Source organism: Phaseolus vulgaris, chromosome 8, assembly GCF_000499845.2.
Source record: "Phaseolus vulgaris cultivar G19833 chromosome 8, P. vulgaris v2.0, whole genome shotgun sequence".
NCBI classification, from domain to species: domain Eukaryota; kingdom Viridiplantae; phylum Streptophyta; class Magnoliopsida; order Fabales; family Fabaceae; genus Phaseolus; species Phaseolus vulgaris.
The window spans coordinates 51860035-51884764 of NC_023752.2; the positions used below are offsets into that span (position 1 = coordinate 51860035).

A 24730-nucleotide genomic window follows, 5' to 3' on the forward strand; every position below is an offset into this window, starting at 1 on the left:
GTTTCCTATTTTCTGTTTTGCTTTAGTAAGTGTAAAAGGTTATAAAATGTCTAATGTTCATTTCAATTTGTAGTGAATTCAATTCACTTCCAATTTTACGTGTTATTTCATTTTAGTTCCTACATTTGGTATAGAGCTTGAAGTTGTGCCCTCTTTACCTTTGTGGAACCTTGGTACTTTTGCCGCATCGACAACCAGATTGCCTTCGATGTCCCTTTGTCAAGAATTGTTTCCAGAATTTCTCTATCAATAGCCTGGAATAAAAAATTCTTAACCTTCAAATCCTTGAGCTTGGCTTCCTCCACGTTTTTTCTCTGTGCTTCACTCGTTGCCGCGGTTCCAATCGGCGGCTTCGGTATTCCTTTGTCTACAAGACTCCACATCTCTTTACTTCTCAGAAAGTTTTCCATCATCATTGACCAATGATCATAATGACCGTCAAATTTTGGAATAGCTGGTTGCACGAACTTTTCTGACATCTGAAGCAAAACAGAAAAACCACTTTTCATGGCAAGTTACAAGGAAATTCAAAAGCAACTAATCCTAGAAAATAGGGAACCCATAAGACTAGGGATTTATTGATGTATTTGGCTTAGGAGAATATTGGAGCACTTTGGAGCTGAAGAAAGAGGAAGCACAGAAATTAATTGTGACAACAACTCTACAATTCAGCTGTCCAAAAATTCTGTTTTTCATGGACGAAGCAAGCACATTGGAGTAAGATTTCATTTTCTCCGAGACTTGGTAAATGATGGAGCTGTGAAGCTGAGTTTTTGTATCTCTGAAGAACAGAAAATGAAATCTTACTCCAATGTGCTTGCTTCGTCCATGAAAAACGAAATTTTTGGACAGTTGAATTGTAGAGTTGTTGTCACAATTAATTTCAGTGTTTCCTCTCCAATATTCTCGTAAGTCAAATACATCAATAAATCCCTAGTCTTATGGGTTCCCTATTTCTAGGATTAGTTACTTTTGAATTTCCTTGTAACTTGTCATGAAAAGTGCTATTTTGTAAAAGGCTATAAAATGCCTAATGTTCATTTTATTTTGTAGCGAATTCAATTTCCTTCCAATTTTACGTGTTATTTCATTTTAGTTCCTACACTTTTCACATAATATTTTTTATTTTTCAATCAAATTATATAATTTTTTTTGCATTTTGTACAAATAGAAATTATACTAATCATAATGACTTTCAAAACAATCGTTACAAATATTAACAATTATATCACAAAATAGTAAGTCATAACTAGATGACAGTATATAAAATATATTTCTCATTGTCAATGCATTTTAATTAATTACCTTTATGAACATGGAAAAATGTTTCTTTATATTGAATTTCTTAACCAAACATTTTTAAATTTTCAATAAGTAGAAGTAAATCTAAATAAATAAAATAATATTTTCTTAGATGAAAGACACATGTTATCAATGGAGAATCTGACTCTATTTCTCAGTATACTATTATTAAAGAAATGATTAAATGTATTATGTGTTGTGCAGAAGCAGACATAGCAGTATATTAGTATAATAGAGTATATAAATATCCACGCAAAAAGCATTTTGGCGGTGCATTGAGAAAAATATAGAACGGAATAAGGGCATATTAGAGAACTTACAAAAATGGCGATTGCACTCTAGCGGTGCGCAACGCACTCGTAGCGATTATTTGAAAGAAGCGCCATTCTCCAAAAAAGCAACTACAATCGGATCTACGGCATGCGTATTCGTGGCTCCACGCGTCAGCGTAGCAACGGTGGCTGCCACGCCTTTCGAGAAACATATAAAACAAGGGAATCTGATTGGGCCACGTGCAGCTTCAGGGAAAACCACTAGTGGTTTTTCTGGCCACATAAGCGGTTTGATTGCACCACCCAAAAGTGGTTTCCTCACTTTCCTTATATAGCTACCGAGCTCGTGCTGCTGATGCGTATTCAGCGCTTTGTCTGTTATAACCAACGCCTTCCTCAGTAAGCACACTCTTTTCTCTCTTCTTCACAGTTTTTTTTCCTTTTTCTTTTTAAGATTCTCTCTGTCTTTCTCGGAAAATCAATTGGTCTTCCTTCGTCACCACAGTGGATCCAAGCGTCTTCTATTTTCTCTTTCGCAACCGTTGTTTTGATTTTCGCTTTTTATTTTTTCTTCTTCTTCGTCTAATTGAAGTTTTGTTTGTGGATCTGTTTTGCAGCGAGTGCTTTTCTGAATCGGAAGGATCTGATTGTTAGGGTTTGGTATGGGGAGAGGAAAGATCGTGATAAGGAGGATCGACAATTCGACGAGTAGGCAAGTCACCTTCTCGAAGCGAAGGAACGGTTTGCTGAAGAAGGCGAAGGAGCTTGCGATCTTGTGCGATGCTGAAGTGGGAGTTATGATTTTCTCCAGTACAGGAAAACTCTACGATTTCGCCAGCTCCAGGTACACGATTCGTCTATCGATCTATTTTTCTTTTTTTTTTGTGGATGTTGAATGCTATGCTAATATATGCTCTACGATTTCACTGTCAAGTTTTGTGCATCGATGTTGAATGCTGTCTGTGTTGTAGCTTATTCGTAATGATATTATTAAGATATTAGCACAAGTTTTATAAGATTTGAAAAACCGTTCCCGTCATAGTGTAGTTAATAGTTAATTTAATTAGCAGTAATTAGAGCACTTCGTTAGGTTAGACACGAGCGACCCTTTCGTTCAAACGCAAAAGGTTTAGAATTTGAAGAACGATTATGTCTGGTGCTTACTCGTACAGTTAATAACAATAACAGTAACGGCTATATAGATAGTGTTATTTTGGATTCAACTGCAGTGACGGGTGTTATGGGTTACATTTCTCTATAGGCATCATTTTTAATAATGTTGGGATTTTTGCGGGAGATTATAATTAATATAGGTGACGAGATAGTTAATTAATATTATTATAGTAATAAAAGGGCTTACATAACTGTGTGTAGTTAAGTAGAGTGGTGTTTTCTTCAAAGATGCAGTGGGTTTGAAAATTAGAATAGTTGAGCTGGATGAAAAAAATAGGGTGCCGAGTAATCTTATCACAGTTCTGAAGTACTGCAGAAGGGGTCCACCGAAAACCTCAGTTGTGCTCTACAAGAAGACTGTAAGATGTTTATCAGTGAGATAAAGAAACCACTTGGATCTTATAGGGAGTTGAATGAGTTTGTGCGTTTTGTAGATTTAAAGTTAGAGTCGTTTCGTGTTGTTGAACTTGATGAACTTGAGATAAATGGTGTGATTCTTTCCTCATAAATTGTCATTCTTATTTTAATCTCTAATACGTTATTTGATAGGAGTGATTTATTATTTGCGTGAATTTCTGAGTTGATTTAAGAGAATTTGGGATGATTGTCTGTACTCTGGTTTATGCCATTTGTAGAGATTTAATGGAAAAATTTAGAAAGATAAATGAAGTGTGACAGAGAATAAAGTGGTGGATTTGTAGGATTGTTTGATAAATTATAATTTAATTTTATATCTAATATTTACTTTTTAAAAATAATTTTATATATTAGACTTTTTTTAAAAATTTATAAATATTATTGAAAATTAATAAATAATATTTTTAAAAAATACCTTTTTATTTTTAATAATGTTTATATTTAAAAATATACTTAAAATAATTTTCACATTATACTACAAGTATACCAATTTTCATTAATTCAATCAAATCATTTATATATTAGTAATGAACTTTCTATTGAAATCTAAAATATATTTTCTTAATCAAATCATTTCACTTATTATTATTATTTTTAAATAATTATCATGAATTATTGATATTGTGTAGGATGTGATTTGAACTGCAGTAAGCGAGTTATAGATAGAAAGAAATCGTGTAATTTTGTAATTTTTAAAGAGAGTGTAGTCAATGTTTTAGAAGTGTTTGTCTTAGTTTAACTAAGGGTTTGGTCTTCGGTTACAGCCAAGTCACACTCTGGATATTTTTCCTTTTCTGACGAGTGTTAACTCTCTGATTTGTATGAGGATGGTTTTTGATATTCTTTTTCAGGTGTTTGTTTTTTAGGTGATTTTTCTAGATCCAATCAGATGTGTTTTTTTCTCCATAGATATCAGTTGGAACGCTTTTTAGTGGGGTGGGATATGCTTAAAATTATTAGTCTATATATGGGTTAGACCACCTTTTAACTGGTTCACATTTATTATTTTTTATTATCAATAAAAAAATTACATTCCAAGCTCTTAATCAAACAAAACAATGATTTTATTTACTTATTCCAAGTCATATATTATTTATACAGGCATAACTTCTCCTAGATAAATTTTCCATAGCATTTTGATGAACTTTAATCACATAATTTAGGTTAATCTCTGTATAACATATAATGAAGTATCATTAATTTTTATAAAATAATTTTTTTATTATATACGTCATATAAAAGTAGTTATATTTCTCCAATTTATATTTTTGATTTAAATTGGAGAAAAAACACCTATTAGTACAGGCAAGTTGGCTTCCTTTTCTGAACATATCCAACTGGAACACCTGGGTATAAGTTTTTTTTTATCAGTGTTTACATGAGAAGATTTTTCACTTTATAACACTTTATTAGTACATACTTTCTATTCTCTTTGTTATATTATATTATTTATTATATACCAAAAATCTTAACACCTCATTTTTTTTATTGTTTTGCCCATTAAATATATTAATTTTCTCTTTTTAATTTTATATTTTCCATGTGGAAAAATATGTAAAATATATTTACTTTTATGGACAGGATTAAAAAGAAATTAAATGGAAAAAATATTAGTAAGAGAATTGTAAGATAACTAGTTAAAAGATATATGTAGTTTTTATCTTGATATTATTAGTGTGATGAGCTTACATATGATATCATTCTGAATGATAAAAAATACACACCCTTTTTTGTTATCAAATGTATTTTCCACTCTAACTATATACTAATATTGAAGTGTTTAGATTTGGAATAACATTAACTTATGTCTAGGTTCTTATGTAACATTGAATGCTCACGGTTCAGTGGCGATTCAATTTAATTCTCTTAAATACAAAACTTTGAAAGTTAATTTCAGTTAAAAGTTAGCTTAACTTTTGAATTATATTTTTACAGCAATTAAACTTAACTAATAAATATATAATGGTACAAAAAGATATGTTGATATGATTTATATACGTTTATTTTATAAAATATAGTTATGGTTTCATGCTTTCGTTTATATTGAACTCTTATTATTTTTATTAAAAAAAAACAAAATAGGGCAATAAAGAAATAGATACCATAAAAAATAATGAGTTTTTTATTTATTAAGACACTATTTGAATGATGGCTTCTTAAAAGGTAATTATTTTTTATAAAATAATTGAATGATTTATGACAAAAATTATGGTTTTTGGATAGAAATTTGTAGAAGAAATTAAAATTTTATGAAACTAATTAACATCTTAAAAATTTAGCAATTTGATTGCTTAAAATTAATTTCAAATTTTACCTTAAAAAAAGTGAAAATTCTTTGTATTTTCTCTTCTCTCACATTAATATATCGTCTATTCGGTTTCGATCAAAATGTGTTTGACTGAAGTTAAAACATTAGCAATTTGACATGTTTTTTTTTATTGATTTTAGATTTATTTAAAGTTAGAGTGATCCTAGTTATTTTTTAAGGCCATCGTCAAGGTTATTTTGTGCGATATATCTATCAATCAACATATAAGTTAGACTTTTTATCTGTCAACAACAACAATGTTTTTTATTTGATGTTAATCGAGTTTTTTCTGCTAATGTCTTTCATAACGTAAATCGATATTATTTTAAGTAGGGTAGAGTGATTTTTTTACCAATGTTAATCTATTTTTTACTAACATTCGTAATAATATAATTTGGCTAATATGAATTAGGATTTTGTATCACACCAAATATACAAGTTAATGCAAGTCAGTATATTTTTTTTGTTGAACTTATTAACTTCTAAATGACATTATTGAGATTATTTATTCATTAATAAAGATCAAAGTTATTTTTTAAATTAATGTTTGTCAATATGTTCTCAACCAATGTATCAAGGTAATTTTTCGTAGTTGTAAACCAAATTTTCGTGGTTGAAGTTTGTAGTGATTATTTTCTCTCAATATCTACAAGGTTGAAGTAGTCATTTTGTATTTAGTATTTTTGTTTGGTAGTAATTAAAATACTCTATCCAAACAAGAAAAACAAAATTAATAAATTGGAATCATATATATATATATATATATATATATAAATAAAATATTTTAAAAATAAATTAATTCAAATTTAATATATTTTAATTTCTTGAAAATTGAAAAATTCCTATCCATAGCACAATATAAGAATAAAATGAAAAAAAAAATATAGAAAGTTACATACTACAAATTTAAAGAATAATATAAATAAGATGAGTGAAAAAACATAATATGTTGCGGGATAAAGTTCGTTTACTAAAGATATGTATAGTCAAACAAATTAATTAGCTAATTGATTTGTGATAATTGTAAATAATAAAACCACCTCATTCTTTTCCCAAATGTTTATGATTGTAATGTAAAACTATGGTGTTAAATGTTTTGAATGAATAAAATAAAAGAGAAAACAATTAAAATTATTAAAGATTAGGTTTCATTCCCACGACAAAGAGAACAACTCATATATTTTCACGAACAATCTCAATAATAAAAGAGAAAATAAAAAAATACCAATTAAAAAGGAGGATGCTAATGAATTTTGTAAAGCTCTTAATCCTTTTAAGTTACTAACCAAATAAAAATGTCTATTTAAAACTTATGAACCCAACATTAGACCCACGTTAAAATAAGAAAAGACAATAAAATCTAGTTAGAGACGGAATCGATGTGCAGATCACAAACATAAATATACATATTTTGACATTCATCAATCATAATCTCATCTCATCTAAAAAAATATCATTGCACAATATTATTATGAGACTAATAATATTTATATTATATTTATTATAGAATGGGATTAGTTTGAGTTATGGGATTTGAAATTCACCATGTTACTAACTCAATTTAACTGTATACACCAAACAAACTTAAACCAACTTATTGATATTTTTATGGGTTAAATCATCGGGTTAGGTTAAAAAATTTACATTTTTATAGGTTGGATCATTGAGTTAGGTTGAGTTAGATGGATTCGTAAGTTGGATGTAACTAGTTTTCACTTATAAAAGCATATCATGTTCTCTATTGCTTGTAAAAAAAGAGAATTAAGTAACATGTAATGAAAAGTAAAATAATTGTTTGATCTATTATTATTATTATCATTGTAATTGTACACAACCCATAATAGAAAAACAACCATCACTAACCAAAAGTAGTAAAGTACCTAATGAAAAAAAAAATCCAATTTGTAAAAATTTACAGGAACAATAATGACAACAACTATAATAAAAAAATAAATATCTTTAATGGGGAAGTTAAAACCCATGGAACACAAATCACTTATTCAAATTTCATTAAAGATCAAATAATGAAAAAAAAATAGATCAAATGCACTAACAATTTTTAACTAATTTTGAAGAATAAAAAAATCAAAATAGAGAAATAATACCAAACGGATTTCCTCAGTCACAAACTTTCAATTTACTATAATCAAAATGAAGAATACTATTCAACAAACTTATTGTCCATTGTTTAATCTAATCCAACGGCAACTTAAGCAGAAATCACGATTAATTAAATAGAAATCACAATTTTAGTAAAGTTGTTTGATAAATATGCGAACTCATTTTCTACTCTCTTTGTTTTCTTTTTCAGCTATCTTTCTCTCTTCCAAAGACCTGCAAAATTAACATTCTTTCTTAATTTGATAGAGCTAAGTGAAATAGAATGAACTTACTTGATAAGTTTGAACTTTTAAACACAAAGAACCCAAGTTAACCTATAAGACAAAACTAAACATGTATAAATTCAAACTTGACACTTCATCAAAGAGAAGATCAAATGGCTTATAGGTACAATCTACCTCCCTTCAAAACTAGGTAGGAAATATAATCACTAACAAATCTTCCACAATGACGTTCCAAGAACTTAAAAATGCTCAATTTTCATTCATCAATTTAAATAGAAATATTATAAATAAATAAATTTTCCTATATTGATAATGTTATTTTATTTGAATTGTTTTTTTATTTCTTACTTTCCTATTCCCTTTAATATATTATGCTTCCATATCTCCTTTTAATGTGTTTAGCATGTAAAAATAGATTAGATGTTGAAAAAACACAATCAAAATTTTCTGTTATTATCTGAAATTGATTAAAAAATATAAAAGTTGGAGGTTTCATCACTCTTACTCTTTTAATGAGTTTATGTTGATTTAAAATGAGATTCAGTAAATTGTAATTGTAGCTGAATTGATGAACTTCAAGTCTAACACAATTTACTTCTCTTTCTCCTGCAAGAGTGAGAGGGAGAGAAAATTTTAAAGTTACACAAACATATAGACTAATAATTACTACATCAACTAAATCATCTACCCCAAAATTTCATTCCTGAGACATGTGAACCACTTTACAATTTGATAAGATATTACGGAGGCATAAATATTACTTCTTTAAATTTGTACATAGTAAGGTCCTAATTTCTTTAGTTAATGTTACCGTGAACAGAGTATATGTCTGACGCCTTCTGATTTTGAATTACTCTTTTCAGCATGAAATCGGTAATTGACCGATACAATAAATCAAAAGAAGAAAATTTTCAACTTGGGAGTTCAACCTCTGAAATTAAGGTATATAAATATCTAACTTACAATCACACATGAACTACTTATGAGATTATCATGAAATTGTATAGAGCATTAGACATGTTTGAATGTGAAAAAAGAGATGACTGAAAATATAATTTGTAATGTAATTTTTGCATCCTCAAGTTGCTAGTTTTTTCATTTTTCTTTCCCAAGTATTAATGAGTTAAGACACCACAATTTTCAAGTTCGAACAAAAAAATACTTCATTATTTTGGGGGAAACAATCCAAATGAGCAAATTAACTTGGGGCACTTCCTCCCTTCCACTCTTTTCAAGTTCATGATTCAGCACACCGTTAAAAAATATTTGAAGGGTAGAATGTAAAATATCTGAAAAATTGACAACCCAGTACCTTACCCAGTGTATAATAAAAATAAAAGGAAGAACTTAGCAGGATTTATCAGTTCTTGGTTGGCATGATTATATACCAAAAAAGTAAAATGTTTTGTCACTCTTCTAGTAAAACATCCATACTGGCCAAAGCATAACATAACTAAAAACCACGATGCCAATTAAGCACTCTGAAAGAAATGAATAATTTAATAACTTCCTACTTCTTCCTTTCTTCTCGAATGAAACTCCCCAACCAAGGGATAGGATTGGGAGATATGAATTGAATCACTTCACTAGAGAAGACTTAAGTTTGATTTCTTCCACAAGAACCCTAATTACAAAATAAATAAATTGTTTACAGAATTAAGTTGAGTTATATAGACGGAGCTACAAAATTAGCAATGATAGATCCTAATCATCTTTATTATTAAGAAGTGGATTGACTATGTTGGAAATCCCATGCACTTTTATTAAGAGTTTGTTAAACGTATTAGGTCATCTGTTATCGGGTTGTTATTGGACTACTCATAAATATACAGTCTCATGTATGAATTGGCAGCCTTGCATGAGGGGGTGCGTTGAAGATCTCACATCAACTAAAGATTAAGATATTTCATAGTATATAAGTGGGTGCAAACCTCACCTTATAAGTCGATTTTATAAGGTTGAGTTAGGCTTAAAGTTCACTTCCTAATATGATATCAAGACCATTTAAAACTTATCCTAAGGATAGTTTTTCAAGTTTATGAGACCACCCGCTATCCATAAATATATAATCACAAGTACAAGTTGACAGATCTTGATGTAAAGAGGGGTGTTCAAGATCTCACATTGGCTAAAAATTAATCTTTATTACAAAATAAATATAAGGATAATCAAATAAGATCTAATAAGAATAATCTACAATCTTGATCTTGATCTTAACTAAACCTAAAGCTTCTAGAACATTTAATTGAAAGTTCAAATAAAAGCACATACAACTGTCAACAATCCATAATTTTCACTCTAATGGTTCGTATAAGTAACTAGCTTTAGACTCTAATCAAGAGGTGGTAACCTGAGTCTAGCGCAACACGCCATGTTACATCACAACTTTACAACCCTAAAACTTGATCGAAAAATTATCCACTCCGAAGACTTGACCTGACCTAACCATATTTCAAGGGTAATGGTGAAAGAGTGTCAATCACTTATATTTGCTCAAGATAATTTCATTCTCTTTACAAAGCACACACCTAGCTCTTTTTTAAAGAATTTTTTATTCTTTATGTGACAAAAGGTCTTTGAACATTATTCAATTTGCTTGGTAGGATTCACTTCTCTTTAAAAGACAACTCTTATAAAGTCCTCTTGAAAGTAACACTTTGGAAGGATAGTCTTTATGTGTTTAAAAGACAACTCTTATAAAGTCCTCTTGAAAGTAACACTTTGAAAGGATAGTGTTTATGTGTTCAAGGATCTAATACATACATTATGAAGAAACTCTCAATTACTATATAACTAATCAAACGTTTACCATTAAGTTAATTAAGTCACTCATGATACAACTTTTTTATTTAAGAATGTTACGACCCAAATAATATAAATCCTAAATCCTAATCTTATTGCAAGATAATTGATGTATCTATAATTGTCACAAAAATTGAATATTGAATTGTGATATTAATTGTTGAGCTCATAATCAATTGTAAACTAAACGTCTTCAAGCACTATTATAAGGTTATACGTGCCCAAATAATTTATGTTATTGTGGTCATACAATATATTTATATATTATTTTGTTTAGTTTTGTCTCATTTAATTTAAATAATATGAAAGCCTAAAACTTTCTTTCTGATAAAAGGAGCATATATCTGGTGATTCGTCTTCCTATAATATCTAATCTGACCTTTATTTATTTCTTTCATATTTTTAGTTTTGGCAAAGGGAGGCAGCAATGTTAAGGCAACAATTACACAATTTGCAAGAAAGTCACCGGTACACCCCTTATCAGAACATATGCTTATCCTACTACAGTCGAGTTTAAAAGAAAATTCCACATTAAAAAGAACTCAGCAGTCTATTTAACATGTTAGTGTCAACTGTAGGTATTGCATACTATATAGTATTTATGCTGTAACTAATACCTCACTAATTCCTACCAAAAAAAAAAATGCTTGTGTATTTGACAAATTAAGCATTTTCATAAAGTTATTCTATTCATATTAACAAAGACAGCTATAGAGATCAGCTTGTGTAAGCAGCATTAGGTGTACATAAATTAGGGTTGGTAAGATGGATTGAGGAAAAATTTTAATTTAGAATGTAAAATAATAATAATTTATTGATTCATTTTTATCTATTAGTTTATTTTAAAAATTTCTTATCAATCCATGATCATTTAAAAAAAAATCATTGAATCCATCAATTAATTTTTCATGAATGGATATTCAATCAATCCACAAAATATTATTACCTTTCGTTATATATAAAAGAAACAAATACATAATTCTCAAGACAACTAAAGCAAGTTAAATTGATAAGGTTTAATTAACAATGTCATAAATTTATATTTTATTTCAGAAATACTTATAGAATTTAATGGTTTAAGTGGTGGTAGTTATATTTAATGTCATGACTCGTAATTAAATGAATAATTTCTTAACGACTTATTTTGTTAATGAACAGTAAATGCATCTTCTTTCATGAGAAATATATGCAAGTCTCATTGATATATACTTCACAGTAAATTACGTGTATAAACGAAAATTAACAATTAACGCAATTGAAATTAGTCATATATTTTCAAATCTATTTTGTAAAGTAATTTTTAAAACATTTTTAAAAATACACTTTTTGAATTTAAAATGCCAGAAATATGGGAAAAAAGGTCGGATTAATTTTAATCCATTCAACATTTATAAGATCTATAACATTTTCAAAAATAATTAATGTAATGAAATTAAATGTATAGATTGGAATCGAGTTATTTTTATTTTTTGCAAAAGAGGAGTTGGATGGATTTATTATGAATGGATATATAGATTGATTTGTCACCACTAGAATTGTTCAGTATTGGAAACTGCTCGATGGTGGTCTTCATAGCAAATGGCAATTGTGCATTGTGATTTCTTTTAAAGCAAAATTAATGCATTATGATTATATATAGTTGAGCGTCCAATAATTTTGATAATTGTAGTTTGTGAATGTAGAATACCCTCTGTACAAGATTTGGTCCTCAGTACAGCTAGTGTATTGTTATTTTAGGTTAAATTTTGTATTTTATTAGTTTACATTATATCAAAATGCGTTACAACTTCATAAATTATAATGAGACATTGATTTTCAACACAAACCAGAGGTTATGAAATCAATTTAGCTACCTTAAGCGAAACCTAATTGACATGCAGATACCGTAAAAAAGATGAACATACATTTTCAGTAACATCGTCATACATGCATGGCCCAAACTTCTCCATATTCAAATAATAACAATGTTAAGAGTAAGATAGTTAAGGTTTAGAAAAATTATCTAAATGAGGCTCTAGCATAAGTCTTGTATATGTATTAGGCATGTTTAGAAATTCTTATAACTATAGCACCATTCCTTTTTTTTTTTTGCCTAGCACACTGGAGTAAAGATTTACAAGAATAGTACGGTTTCCTGTTTACCGCCAGTATTCGACTTTTCGATGACCAAATTTAGGACGTTGTTTTCGCGTCCCGCCACCACCACCATGATCCTCCATCCACCGCTGTCAGCACCCTCAACCATGCCGGCCTCTGCGGCATGGTCATTTCTGGCGTTGAGGATTGCCCCTTTTTCATTTTTCTCATCCTTGCCCTCTACTTACTGGTTTGGAACAACGGCCAGAATTTAGTTCACAGAAAGACAAATTCTAGCAGTAAACTGTAAATCTTGCGATAATATGCTACTAGGGAAAAAGAAAACATTGCGGGATGGGTAGATGGTAAATTTCTCACGTGTTCACATCTTAACAAACAACTGTTTGAGATCATAAATGGACTAGACATTATACCAAATAGTACTTCTGTTGTATATTCAGGTTGTTATTAGAAAGTGATTTTTAAATCTAATAGAGGTAATAGAGGTAATATTTGGTGTACTCATTTCCTTGGAACTTTTGACCTTTCAACTGCTACCTCATTACTTTGTTCTCATTGTCTATATTCCATCTCTCTTCCTCGTCTTTTAAGTTCCTCATCTGTCACTATTCCAAAAATTAATGTGCCTGTTTGTGAACTAGTTACAATTATTATTACAATGAGATAAATTGTCTCATAATTATAGAAGAATAAAAATGAGTATCTCTTAAAGTTTGTCAAATAATTTAAAATACACACAAAAAATTACGTTCAAGATTATATATTCAATTATTAAGGTTCCATATATCCAATACATACAATTTTACTTCTAGTTTGATGTAGCAGCAAAATCATGGGGGAAGAACTGTCAGGTTTGACAGTCAAAGAATTACAAAATTTGGAGAAGCAATTAGAAATAAGCCTTCGTGGTGTCCGTATGAAAAAGGTTTGTATTCTCTATCAAACATTTCAAGCTCAATTTTGAAGATAAAGATGTATTTGTTAACATAATATCGGCATATGCAGGATCAACTTTTAGTGGATGAAATACAAGAACTAAATCGAAAGGTAAGTCTTTAAACACAAGTTAATGATCTAAGTATTTTATTACTTAAAATATTGCTTTTACTTACTGCAGGCAAACCTCATTAGCCAAGAAAATGTGGAACTGTATAAGAAGGTAAACCTAATTTCTCAAGAAAACAAGGAATTGAAAAAGAAGGTACTGGTTTGGATGGCAGATCAAACTAAAATAATCTTCTCAAACTGAATGATCCACTTTCTAAATGAGGACAACTTTGTTTACTATTTATCCTGAACTTTAAAAGAGTTTTACTAACTCAGGTCTATGGAACAAAAGATGATAGCGAAACAAACAGAGATTATGTTCTGACAAATGGTCTAGGCATGGGAGAGGATTTGCAATTGCCCGTGAATCTCCAGCTAAGCCAGCCACAGCAACAACACTACAAGGCTCCTTCAGGAATTTCGAAATTGGGGTATGATCTTTCAATCATTTTAACTAGTAGACCAATAATTATGATGCAAAAGCATTGATATCAGATTTATTTTTATTCTTGCAGCAGATTGCAATTGCATTGATCCATTTACAGGATATGTGTTTCGCAATTGCTATCAAGAAAAATGGACTAGGATTTTAACTTTGATGTGTTTATATAAATGTTCTGGCATATAGACCACAAACTAATTAGTTTAAATATTTTATTATCAAGAAAAGAAAACCAAACCTAGCATGTATGTCAGAAGTAATGAAGCATCTTTTGAGAAGCTAAGACTCAAATTAAGGAAGAAATTCTACAAACCACACAGATGTGTAGTTCCTTTTACCAGTTTTATATGTTAAAAATTATTAGTGACTTTTAAATGGGTGAAAGATGCAATTTGCAATTGCATTGATCCATTTACAGGATATGTGTTTCGCAATTGCTATCAAGAAAAATGGACTAGGATTTTAACTTTGATGTGTTTATATAAATGTTCTGGCATATAGACCACAAACTAATTAGTTTAAATATTTTATTATCAAGAAAAGAAAACCAAACCTAGCATGTATGTCAGAAGTAATGAAGCATCTTTTGAGAAGCTAAGACTCAAATTAAGGAAGAAATTCTACAAACCACACAGATGTGTAGTTCCTTTTACCAGTTTTATATGTTAAAAATTATTAGTGACTTTTAAATGGGTGAAAGATGCAATTTGCAATTGCATTGATCCATTTACAGGATATGTGTTTCGCAATTGCTATCAAGAAAAATGGACTAGGATTTTAACTTTGATGTGTTTATATAAATGTTCTGGCATATAGACCACAAACTAATTAGTTTAAATATTTTATTATCAAGAAAAGAAAACCAAACCTAGCATGTATGTCAGAAGTAATGAAGCATCTTTTGAGAAGCTAAGACTCAAATTAAGGAAGAAATTCTACAAACCACACAGATGTGTAGTTCCTTTTACCAGTTTTATATGTTAAAAATTATTAGTGACTTTTAAATGGGTGAAAGATGCAATTTGCAATTGCATTGATCCATTTACAGGATATGTGTTTCGCAATTGCTATCAAGAAAAATGGACTAGGATTTTAACTTTGATGTGTTTATATAAATGTTCTGGCATATAGACCACAAACTAATTAGTTTAAATATTTTATTATCAAGAAAAGAAAACCAAACCTAGCATGTATGTCAGAAGTAATGAAGCATCTTTTGAGAAGCTAAGACTCAAATTAAGGAAGAAATTCTACAAACCACACAGATGTGTAGTTCCTTTTACCAGTTTTATATGTTAAAAATTATTAGTGACTTTTAAATGGGTGAAAGATGCAATTTGCAATTGCATTGATCCATTTACAGGATATGTGTTTCGCAATTGCTATCAAGAAAAATGGACTAGGATTTTAACTTTGATGTGTTTATATAAATGTTCTGGCATATAGACCACAAACTAATTAGTTTAAATATTTTATTATCAAGAAAAGAAAACCAAACCTAGCATGTATGTCAGAAGTAATGAAGCATCTTTTGAGAAGCTAAGACTCAAATTAAGGAAGAAATTCTACAAACCACACAGATGTGTAGTTCCTTTTACCAGTTTTATATGTTAAAAATTATTAGTGACTTTTAAATGGGTGAAAGATGCAATTTGCAATTGCATTGATCCATTTACAGGATATGTGTTTCGCAATTGCTATCAAGAAAAATGGACTAGGATTTTAACTTTGATGTGTTTATATAAATGTTCTGGCATATAGACCACAAACTAATTAGTTTAAATATTTTATTATCAAGAAAAGAAAACCAAACCTAGCATGTATGTCAGAAGTAATGAAGCATCTTTTGAGAAGCTAAGACTCAAATTAAGGAAGAAATTCTACAAACCACACAGATGTGTAGTTCCTTTTACCAGTTTTATATGTTAAAAATTATTAGTGACTTTTAAATGGGTGAAAGATGCAATTTGCAATTGCATTGATCCATTTACAGGATATGTGTTTCGCAATTGCTATCAAGAAAAATGGACTAGGATTTTAACTTTGATGTGTTTATATAAATGTTCTGGCATATAGACCACAAACTAATTAGTTTAAATATTTTATTATCAAGAAAAGAAAACCAAACCTAGCATGTATGTCAGAAGTAATGAAGCATCTTTTGAGAAGCTAAGACTCAAATTAAGGAAGAAATTCTACAAACCACACAGATGTGTAGTTCCTTTTACCAGTTTTATATGTTAAAAATTATTAGTGACTTTTAAATGGGTGAAAGATGCAATTTGCAATTGCATTGATCCATTTACAGGATATGTGTTTCGCAATTGCTATCAAGAAAAATGGACTAGGATTTTAACTTTGATGTGTTTATATAAATGTTCTGGCATATAGACCACAAACTAATTAGTTTAAATATTTTATTATCAAGAAAAGAAAACCAAACCTAGCATGTATGTCAGAAGTAATGAAGCATCTTTTGAGAAGCTAAGACTCAAATTAAGGAAGAAATTCTACAAACCACACAGATGTGTAGTTCCTTTTACCAGTTTTATATGTTAAAAATTATTAGTGACTTTTAAATGGGTGAAAGATGCAATTTGCAATTGCATTGATCCATTTACAGGATATGTGTTTCGCAATTGCTATCAAGAAAAATGGACTAGGATTTTAACTTTGATGTGTTTATATAAATGTTCTGGCATATAGACCACAAACTAATTAGTTTAAATATTTTATTATCAAGAAAAGAAAACCAAACCTAGCATGTATGTCAGAAGTAATGAAGCATCTTTTGAGAAGCTAAGACTCAAATTAAGGAAGAAATTCTACAAACCACACAGATGTGTAGTTCCTTTTACCAGTTTTATATGTTAAAAATTATTAGTGACTTTTAAATGGGTGAAAGATGCAATTTGCAATTGCATTGATCCATTTACAGGATATGTGTTTCGCAATTGCTATCAAGAAAAATGGACTAGGATTTTAACTTTGATGTGTTTATATAAATGTTCTGGCATATAGACCACAAACTAATTAGTTTAAATATTTTATTATCAAGAAAAGAAAACCAAACCTAGCATGTATGTCAGAAGTAATGAAGCATCTTTTGAGAAGCTAAGACTCAAATTAAGGAAGAAATTCTACAAACCACACAGATGTGTAGTTCCTTTTACCAGTTTTATATGTTAAAAATTATTAGTGACTTTTAAATGGGTGAAAGATGCAATTTGCAATTGCATTGATCCATTTACAGGATATGTGTTTCGCAATTGCTATCAAGAAAAATGGACTAGGATTTTAACTTTGATGTGTTTATATAAATGTTCTGGCATATAGACCACAAACTAATTAGTTTAAATATTTTATTATCAAGAAAAGAAAACCAAACCTAGCATGTATGTCAGAAGTAATGAAGCATCTTTTGAGAAGCTAAGACTCAAATTAAGGAAGAAATTCTACAAACCACACAGATGTGTAGTTCCTTTTACCAGTTTTATATGTTAAAAATTATTAGTGACTTTTAAATGGGTGAAAGATGCAATTTGCAATTGCATTGATCCATTTACAGGATATGTGTTTCGCAATTGCTATCAAGAAAATGGACTAGGATTTTAACTTTGATGTGTTTATATAAATGTTCTGGCATATAGACCACAAACTAATTAGTTTAAATATTTTATTATCAAGAAAAGAAAACCAAACCTAGCATGTATGTCAGAAGTAATGAAGCATCTTTTGAGAAGCTAAGACTCAAATTAAGGAAGAAATTCTACAAACCACACAGATGTGTAGTTCCTTTTACCAGTTTTATATGTTAAAAATTATTAGTGACTTTTAAATGGGTGAAAGATGCAATTTGCAATTGCATTGATCCATTTACAGGATATGTGTTTCGCAATTGCTATCAAGAAAAATGGACTAGGATTTTAACTTTGATGTGTTTATATAAATGTTCTGGCATATAGACCACAAACTAATTAGTTTAAATATTTTATTATCAAGAAAAGAAAACCAAACCTAGCATGTATGTCAGAAGTAATGAAGCATCTTTTGAGAAGCTAAGACTCAAATTAAGGAAGAAATTCTACAAACCACACAGATGTGTAGTTCCTTTTACCAGTTTTATATGTTAAAAATTATTAGTGACTTTTAAATGGGTGAAAGATGCAATTTGCAATTGCATTGATCCATTTACAGGATATGTGTTTCGCAATTGCTATCAAGAAAAATGGACTAGGATTTTAACTTTGATGTGTTTATATAAATGTTCTGGCATATAGACCACAAACTAATTAGTTTAAATATTTTATTATCAAGAAAAGAAAACCAAACCTAGCATGTATGTCAGAAGTAATGAAGCATCTTTTGAGAAGCTAAGACTCAAATTAAGGAAGAAATTCTACAAACCACACAGATGTGTAGTTCCTTTTACCAGTTTTATATGTTAAAAATTATTAGTGACTTTTAAATGGGTGAAAGATGCAATTTGAAGCAACCATGCTGTCAGTCATCAGATAAAATCATTGCAATCAGGTCTATATTGACTCCAACAGAACAAATACAAACTGTGAAGTGACTTTAAATGCCTATGCAAGAAAAGAAATACCTACAACAATTGAAATGCATCCGTGTATATATACTCACCCTTAACCAAAATTTCACTTAAAGTTCATAAATGAATGGTTAATATCATCCTACCACTTTTTCTCCTTGACTTGATGATAGCATCACTTCCAAAGGAAAAACAAAGCATTAATGTAGCTGATTAGCAGGTAAAGAGACATGAATCATTATCGTTTTTATTTAAACTGAAAAGGAAACAAGTAATCTATACTTACCTAAAATTTACGAAGGGTGAGTGGGAGTATAAATCACTATATTTCAAGAACATCAGATAAAAATAAAATTTGGAAAACAGAGACAGCTAAGTACAGTGGTCATAATATTACTTTAAGAATGTGACTCGGATACATGGCAAAAATCAATATGCAAATGATTTAGCAAGAAATTTGCATTTTAAAACTGACTTTTTACAATCATGGCTATTAAGAATCGGAAATAAAACCATTATTATAATCTACATCTCACAAACACACTATTGTTAACTAAGTACTTATTTTTTTACAGATAATGGCAAAAAATATTTATATTGGAAAGAAAACTAACCAATAAACAATCAAAATTCTGTGGGTGTGATATCATGGAAGTCAAAGACACCATGTGACATTATGATTGTAAATCACAGCAGAGTGCAGACATGATATCAAAACCTGTATACGACCTAATGGTATACAGTTTGATACTTTGCCACTTCCATTCTTCTAAAATAGAAGTTTTTTAGCACAAGGTGAGTCTGCATACTGACCATGCTTCAAGCCCAAAGGGCTCTTAGATTAGGGGACATATTCAATACAATTCATGAATCTTCATCAAACAGTGGCAGTGGTATTTTTTATTAGTTATAAAGCCTTTTCAAAAGAAGTCAAGAAGAGCAAAAAATTAACGGTTCTCTAAATTGACTTAACAGAGCAAATAAATATATTGAGCTTGAACATATATAACAGTAATACGAAAAAAAAACTAATTTAGTTCATGTAACTCAATTCAAAATAATAATTTCGTACAAAATATATTCTTTATATAAAAAAGAATGAATGATGTTAAGACAAATCCGTGGTAAACTTGGTTCCACCCACCAGCAACAGTTAAAAATCAAACATTATAGTGTAAAATTAAGGCAAGGGCTTTGCAGTTCCTCTTTCAATTCTGGATAGAATAAATCATAAATTATACAAGTTGTGAACTTGATACTAAATTTAGGAAGCTCGGAAACTGTATATGACAATTCTAAACATGTTTCCCAATACAAAATAACAGATTTTAATCAACAAAATTAAGAGGAAAACTTTCAATAAAAAAGACATTAACAAGGGCGTGTGAGAGGTAGAAAAATATAAACACAAAGCAGACTGTCTGAATGCTAATCATTCACTATTCATATCAAGTCATAAACATGAAAAGTATTTTAATCAAGAACTTGGTTATAAATAGAAAATATATACATAATTTTAACTAATCATATCATATAATTTCATTATGATAATTCCCTTTTACAGTTAACCTCATCTCGGTATTTACACATTCTTTTTTCACAGTAGTCCTCTTCATATGAATTGAAGAGCTCTTCTCTATTCTTGTCCTTCTTGGGTTTTTCTTTATCGGAGCCTTATAAGGAGGGTATAAAATATGTCAAAGATGCAAGACGAAGTATAATAAGGGAATTATTATGACTCGGTAAGAGTCTAAGAAACCAACGGGAAAACTAAAATGGTGGTAGTGAAGACTTTGTATCATATTTGAACAACAAACAAATTGAAAGCAAATTGTGATACCCTAAACCTAATGATGCATGATTCAAGTGATAATAGAACATAATCTTGGTAGCTTGATGTAAATTTATCTGTCGTGATTATATTCTCCATCGCAGTGTCATTTGTGTAGTCTCTTCAATCTTAAGCGCTCACAAAATATGAATCAGACACATAAGTTATCATATTAGTAAAATCATGACCTCGTATTTTGTTTCAGAACTTCCTCTCACTACAACAATTTGCTTCTTTCTGTTCCAGGATACCAATTTTCTTCCAATCAAGACACAGTACCCAGGAGCAGATCGCCTGGCATTGGGTGAAATTGGCCCAATCAGCATATAAGTAGCCAACTATCTCTGAGAAACCAATTAGCTGAGCAGCCCCTTGTCTTTATAAATGACATAGTTACCTACCGCACTCTTAATGTACTTCACTGTCTGCATTATTAAATCCCAATGATTCTGGCTTGAGAGTTCAAGAATAGACTCACCACACTTCCTGCAGAGGGAACATGTGGATGAACGACTAAGAGATAATTCAGATTTCCATCAACCTCCTATGTTTCCCAAGATTCAATAAAGGCTCCTAGTTGGGTAGCAGTCTAACATGTGGATGAATGACTATGAGATAATTCAATTTTCCAATCAACCTCCTGTATTTCCCAAGATTCAATAAGGGCTCCTCCTAGTTGTGTAACAATCTAACATGAGGTTCCATCTAAGGTTCTACTTAGCATTCAGTAGATTGGTTTCTTACAAAATGTCAAGAAAAAATTTCCATAATAGGTCACCGAATCATTCTTGGATTGTGCAATTTCGATACCTAGGAAATACCTTACCAAGGTCTTTATTCTAGAAACTAGCACAAGAGGAACTATTTGAGGTTTTGAATATTACACAAACCAATGTTTATAAGGAAAATATCATCCACACAGAAAATAGGATAAATGCATCCCTGAGGTGAATGGTGATAGAAGATAGAGTGATAGACTTTACTACAAATAATACCAAGTTGTTGCACAAAAGTAAGAAAGTGACCAAACTAGATTGGAGTGGACTATTTGAGTTCATATAGGGACTTGTGAAGCCTGACCAACCATAGTAGAAGACTTCCCCTAAGAAACATAATTTACAAGTTGTTCCATGTATGTAAACTTCTTCATCAAGATTGTCATCCAATAGAGAATTCTAAATAAGTACAATATATTATGTTTCTATTTTCAATAATTGACTTCAATATGATGCAACTATAGGTATATCATTTCTCTTTTTCTTTTTGGATTCCAGTAGGTTAGACAAAAAGTAGTACATTAATGTGTAGCTACAATTTTTTAGAGCTCATGATAATCGTTGTATGAAAATGATTTAAGAGTTGGGTGATAGAACTTGGTATATATTCTTGTGTTGAGACACTGGAAACAGAGGGGAAACTTAAAAAATTCTAATATTAGCTAAGGTGTCTGTTAACACATAGTATGATCTATCATTAGGCTTGCTAGACTAACGGTGAACTATGTCAACCTACAAACTGGTCATGGGCTTGGAGTGGGTGATGACACCTAGCTTAGCCAAAACAGCATCTTCGATCTTCAACACAATGGCAAGCTCCTTCAATGCAACAAAGTCTTTGCCATCCATAGGAAGCTCCTTGTACGCCTCCTCAGTTGACTGGTGAAAGCTAAAAAAGTTGGCATCATCAACAACGATAGCAAAGTGGTAAAGATATGGGCAGTTTTATGGTGTGTGAAGTGGTTATGTCATTGAGTTCCTCGAGTTAAGATCTTCGTCATTGACATATATGGGACTTCTTACAAAGATAGAGAGTGAAGGAGGATAAGAGAGTGGCAAACAAAAGCAAAACAACAATCTATAGTTTGAAAAGTAGGGAAAATCAAGACTTGTCAAACAAATTATGAGTTTTTCTGTTTTGGAAATAATCTCGAAACATTTAAAAACCAAAAGGTCCAAGAGTGAAAAGATAGATCTCTATAAATGCTTTTTAGAACGGAGAAGGCATCCATGGTAGTTCATCAAGGCTGCTATTTTATTTTGTTGAAGGACCACCATTGATTAGTAATATGGTAGTCTATGTAAGTGGAGGGACAATCTTGTCTCTATGAACTATCTTGAGGTTGAGATAGTAACAAAACAAAGTTTAAGATATTTTAATATTTTATAGAACCACAAGCAATTCTGTTATTTAATATTGCTCTCCAAAAAACATCTCTTAAAAACTATTGGCTTCTAGTTTATTCATAATGTCCTACATCACCAATTGTGCTGAATGAAAAATTCAAAATACACCCTTACCATCAAACAAGGTTAGAGTAAATTATAGGATAAACCAAAATTAACCATTCCAAGAGATGCGAAGCATGTGCGCATTGTCTTAGGTCAAGCAAGTTATGAAAATTCATGCAATGTTGATTAAATCTAAGTTGATTTCAAACATAGGGATAAGCTTTGCGAATGAACTTATTCCATCTCAGACTCCACTTATTTACCTACATAAAAGTACAAATATTCTAAAATGAGAGCATATCAAACTATTTAACAAGATTTAATTTCACAAAGTAATAACAACAAAAACACTTTAAAATTGAAATTGGGAATAAAAATAATGATATTACGTAATGGCACACCATGAATAATTGTGTTATATTAAATATGACTTGAGAAGGCAAAAGTTAACACACCGAAAATGTGGAAATTAAACAGCTCACGTACATCTGCAAACTCATTACCCTACATCCCAAATGTTGTCACAAAAAAAATAAACACAAAAATAAAGATAGAATAAGAAAGTCAATTACAAACACACGGTAGAACTACCTGTGACTAACGAAAAGCATCCAAAAGAAAATCTTAGACATCAATTGAATTCCATAGTAGCTTGCTCCATCACAAATTTCCACCAAGTTATTTTCCATCAACTTGATGAGAATTGGACTAGACATGTCGACTGTAAGGATAGCTCATCCTGTCAGCGCCCTTTTTCCTTCAAGGACAATGCTACAAGAAGCAACATCGACCAACTCACAAGCTCGAGGATTATTAGACTTTTTACCATGAAACCTACGTAAAACTAAAGGTGATTATTTATACACTGTAGTACCACCGTTGAAACCCAAGGAAGTATTCCTCAACACAATACTCATCCTAGTGAGTGGATAAAAACTAAAAAGAAAGAAAGAAAAAGCAACCGGGAAACAAAAAAATAAGGAATTCGACGGGGCAAAGTTTACATTTAAAGGAATTGAAAAGTTATATATATTAAAAAATAAAGAATTAAGGAGATAGTGCTAATTATATACGTAGTGCGATGTCATTTTTTTTAATGTTCAAACAATGGAACTCCAAGTCTGAGATATAACCAAAGCAACGAACCAACAAAGTATACTACTGAATTATATAAGACTGTACTAAAAGTTGCAAAAGGAAAATAGAATAATAACACATCTATTTATCAAAAACAGCTAAAGTAGCATACACCGTACACGTAGGTTCTTAGTTACCTGAGATCCAAACGCACGTCTCCATCGAAAGTGACCATAACTTCACAGAGATTTAATAACATCTCTAACCTACCCTGAGATGCCGCGATGATGCCAAAAACAAAGAAAAACAGTAGTTCTCCTTTCGCTAAAAGTAATCTAAAAGAGAAGAAATATTTGCAACAGTTAGGTTACGGTGCAATTAAGATCACCGCTTCTGTTCAGTTCTTCGGTTTTACTTTTACCTGTGTTTTCGCGCGGTTTCTTAGAAACCAAACGGATTCGGAAGAAAAAAAGTCTTCGCCGATGTAAGGCGGAAGAGAAACCTCGAAAACTCGTTCCATGAAAGCGGAATCCACGAAGCTTCGAGAAGAGCGAAGCGAGGACGGTGAGAGCGTGAATGCGGTTTGGAAAACGAATTTTGATAAGAGAATCGGACTCCGTGGATGGATCGGAAGAAACAAGAAAAGGAAGCATTGAAGGTTAAATGCGAGATCTGTGTGCGTGTGCTTTGGAAGGTTGAAAACTGAACAACAGTGAGTGACCGTACGCAGGGGGAGAGAGAGAGTGAGAGAGAGAAAGAAATGTGTGAAGGAGGTTTGAGGAGCGAAGGAAATATCAAGAGGCACTACAATAGCTATTTATTTGAATAAGTAATCGT

At 30.5% G+C, this 24730-nt stretch overlaps 1 protein-coding gene and 1 long non-coding RNA gene across 24 annotated transcripts; one reads left to right on the top strand and one right to left on the bottom strand.

Annotated features, from left to right (window-relative positions):
• Nucleotides 1-1579: 1579 nt before the first annotated feature.
• Nucleotides 1580-22781, top strand: LOC137827208 (MADS-box transcription factor 23-like). 20 transcript variants are annotated; one of them, XM_068633442.1, is made up of 9 exons: nucleotides 1580-1973; nucleotides 2192-2418; nucleotides 8681-8759; nucleotides 11026-11087; nucleotides 13539-13641; nucleotides 13722-13763; nucleotides 13834-13875; nucleotides 14040-14194; nucleotides 20835-22781. In XM_068633442.1, exons 2-9 carry the CDS (start codon nucleotides 2237-2239, stop codon nucleotides 20920-20922), a joined length of 753 nt encoding a protein of 250 aa, XP_068489543.1. In that variant the 5' UTR covers nucleotides 1580-1973; nucleotides 2192-2236; the 3' UTR covers nucleotides 20923-22781. The 20 variants fall into 20 exon arrangements, with proteins under 20 accessions (XP_068489543.1, XP_068489545.1, XP_068489539.1 ...); XM_068633444.1 differs by having other exon boundaries at nucleotides 13542-13641; XM_068633438.1 differs by having other exon boundaries at nucleotides 13834-13917; nucleotides 20835-21739.
• On the bottom strand, nucleotides 12501-24730 carry LOC137827211 (uncharacterized). Of its 4 annotated transcripts, none has more exons than XR_011083685.1 (5): nucleotides 24315-24730; nucleotides 24091-24228; nucleotides 23408-23650; nucleotides 23272-23320; nucleotides 12501-12942 (listed from the first exon to the last, which is right to left on the bottom strand). It is a non-coding gene; the product is annotated as an uncharacterized lncRNA (long non-coding RNA). The 4 variants fall into 4 exon arrangements; XR_011083684.1 differs by having other exon boundaries at nucleotides 23408-23660; nucleotides 24315-24694; XR_011083686.1 differs by lacking the exon at nucleotides 12501-12942 and adding an exon at nucleotides 22908-23079 and having other exon boundaries at nucleotides 23408-23660; nucleotides 24315-24694.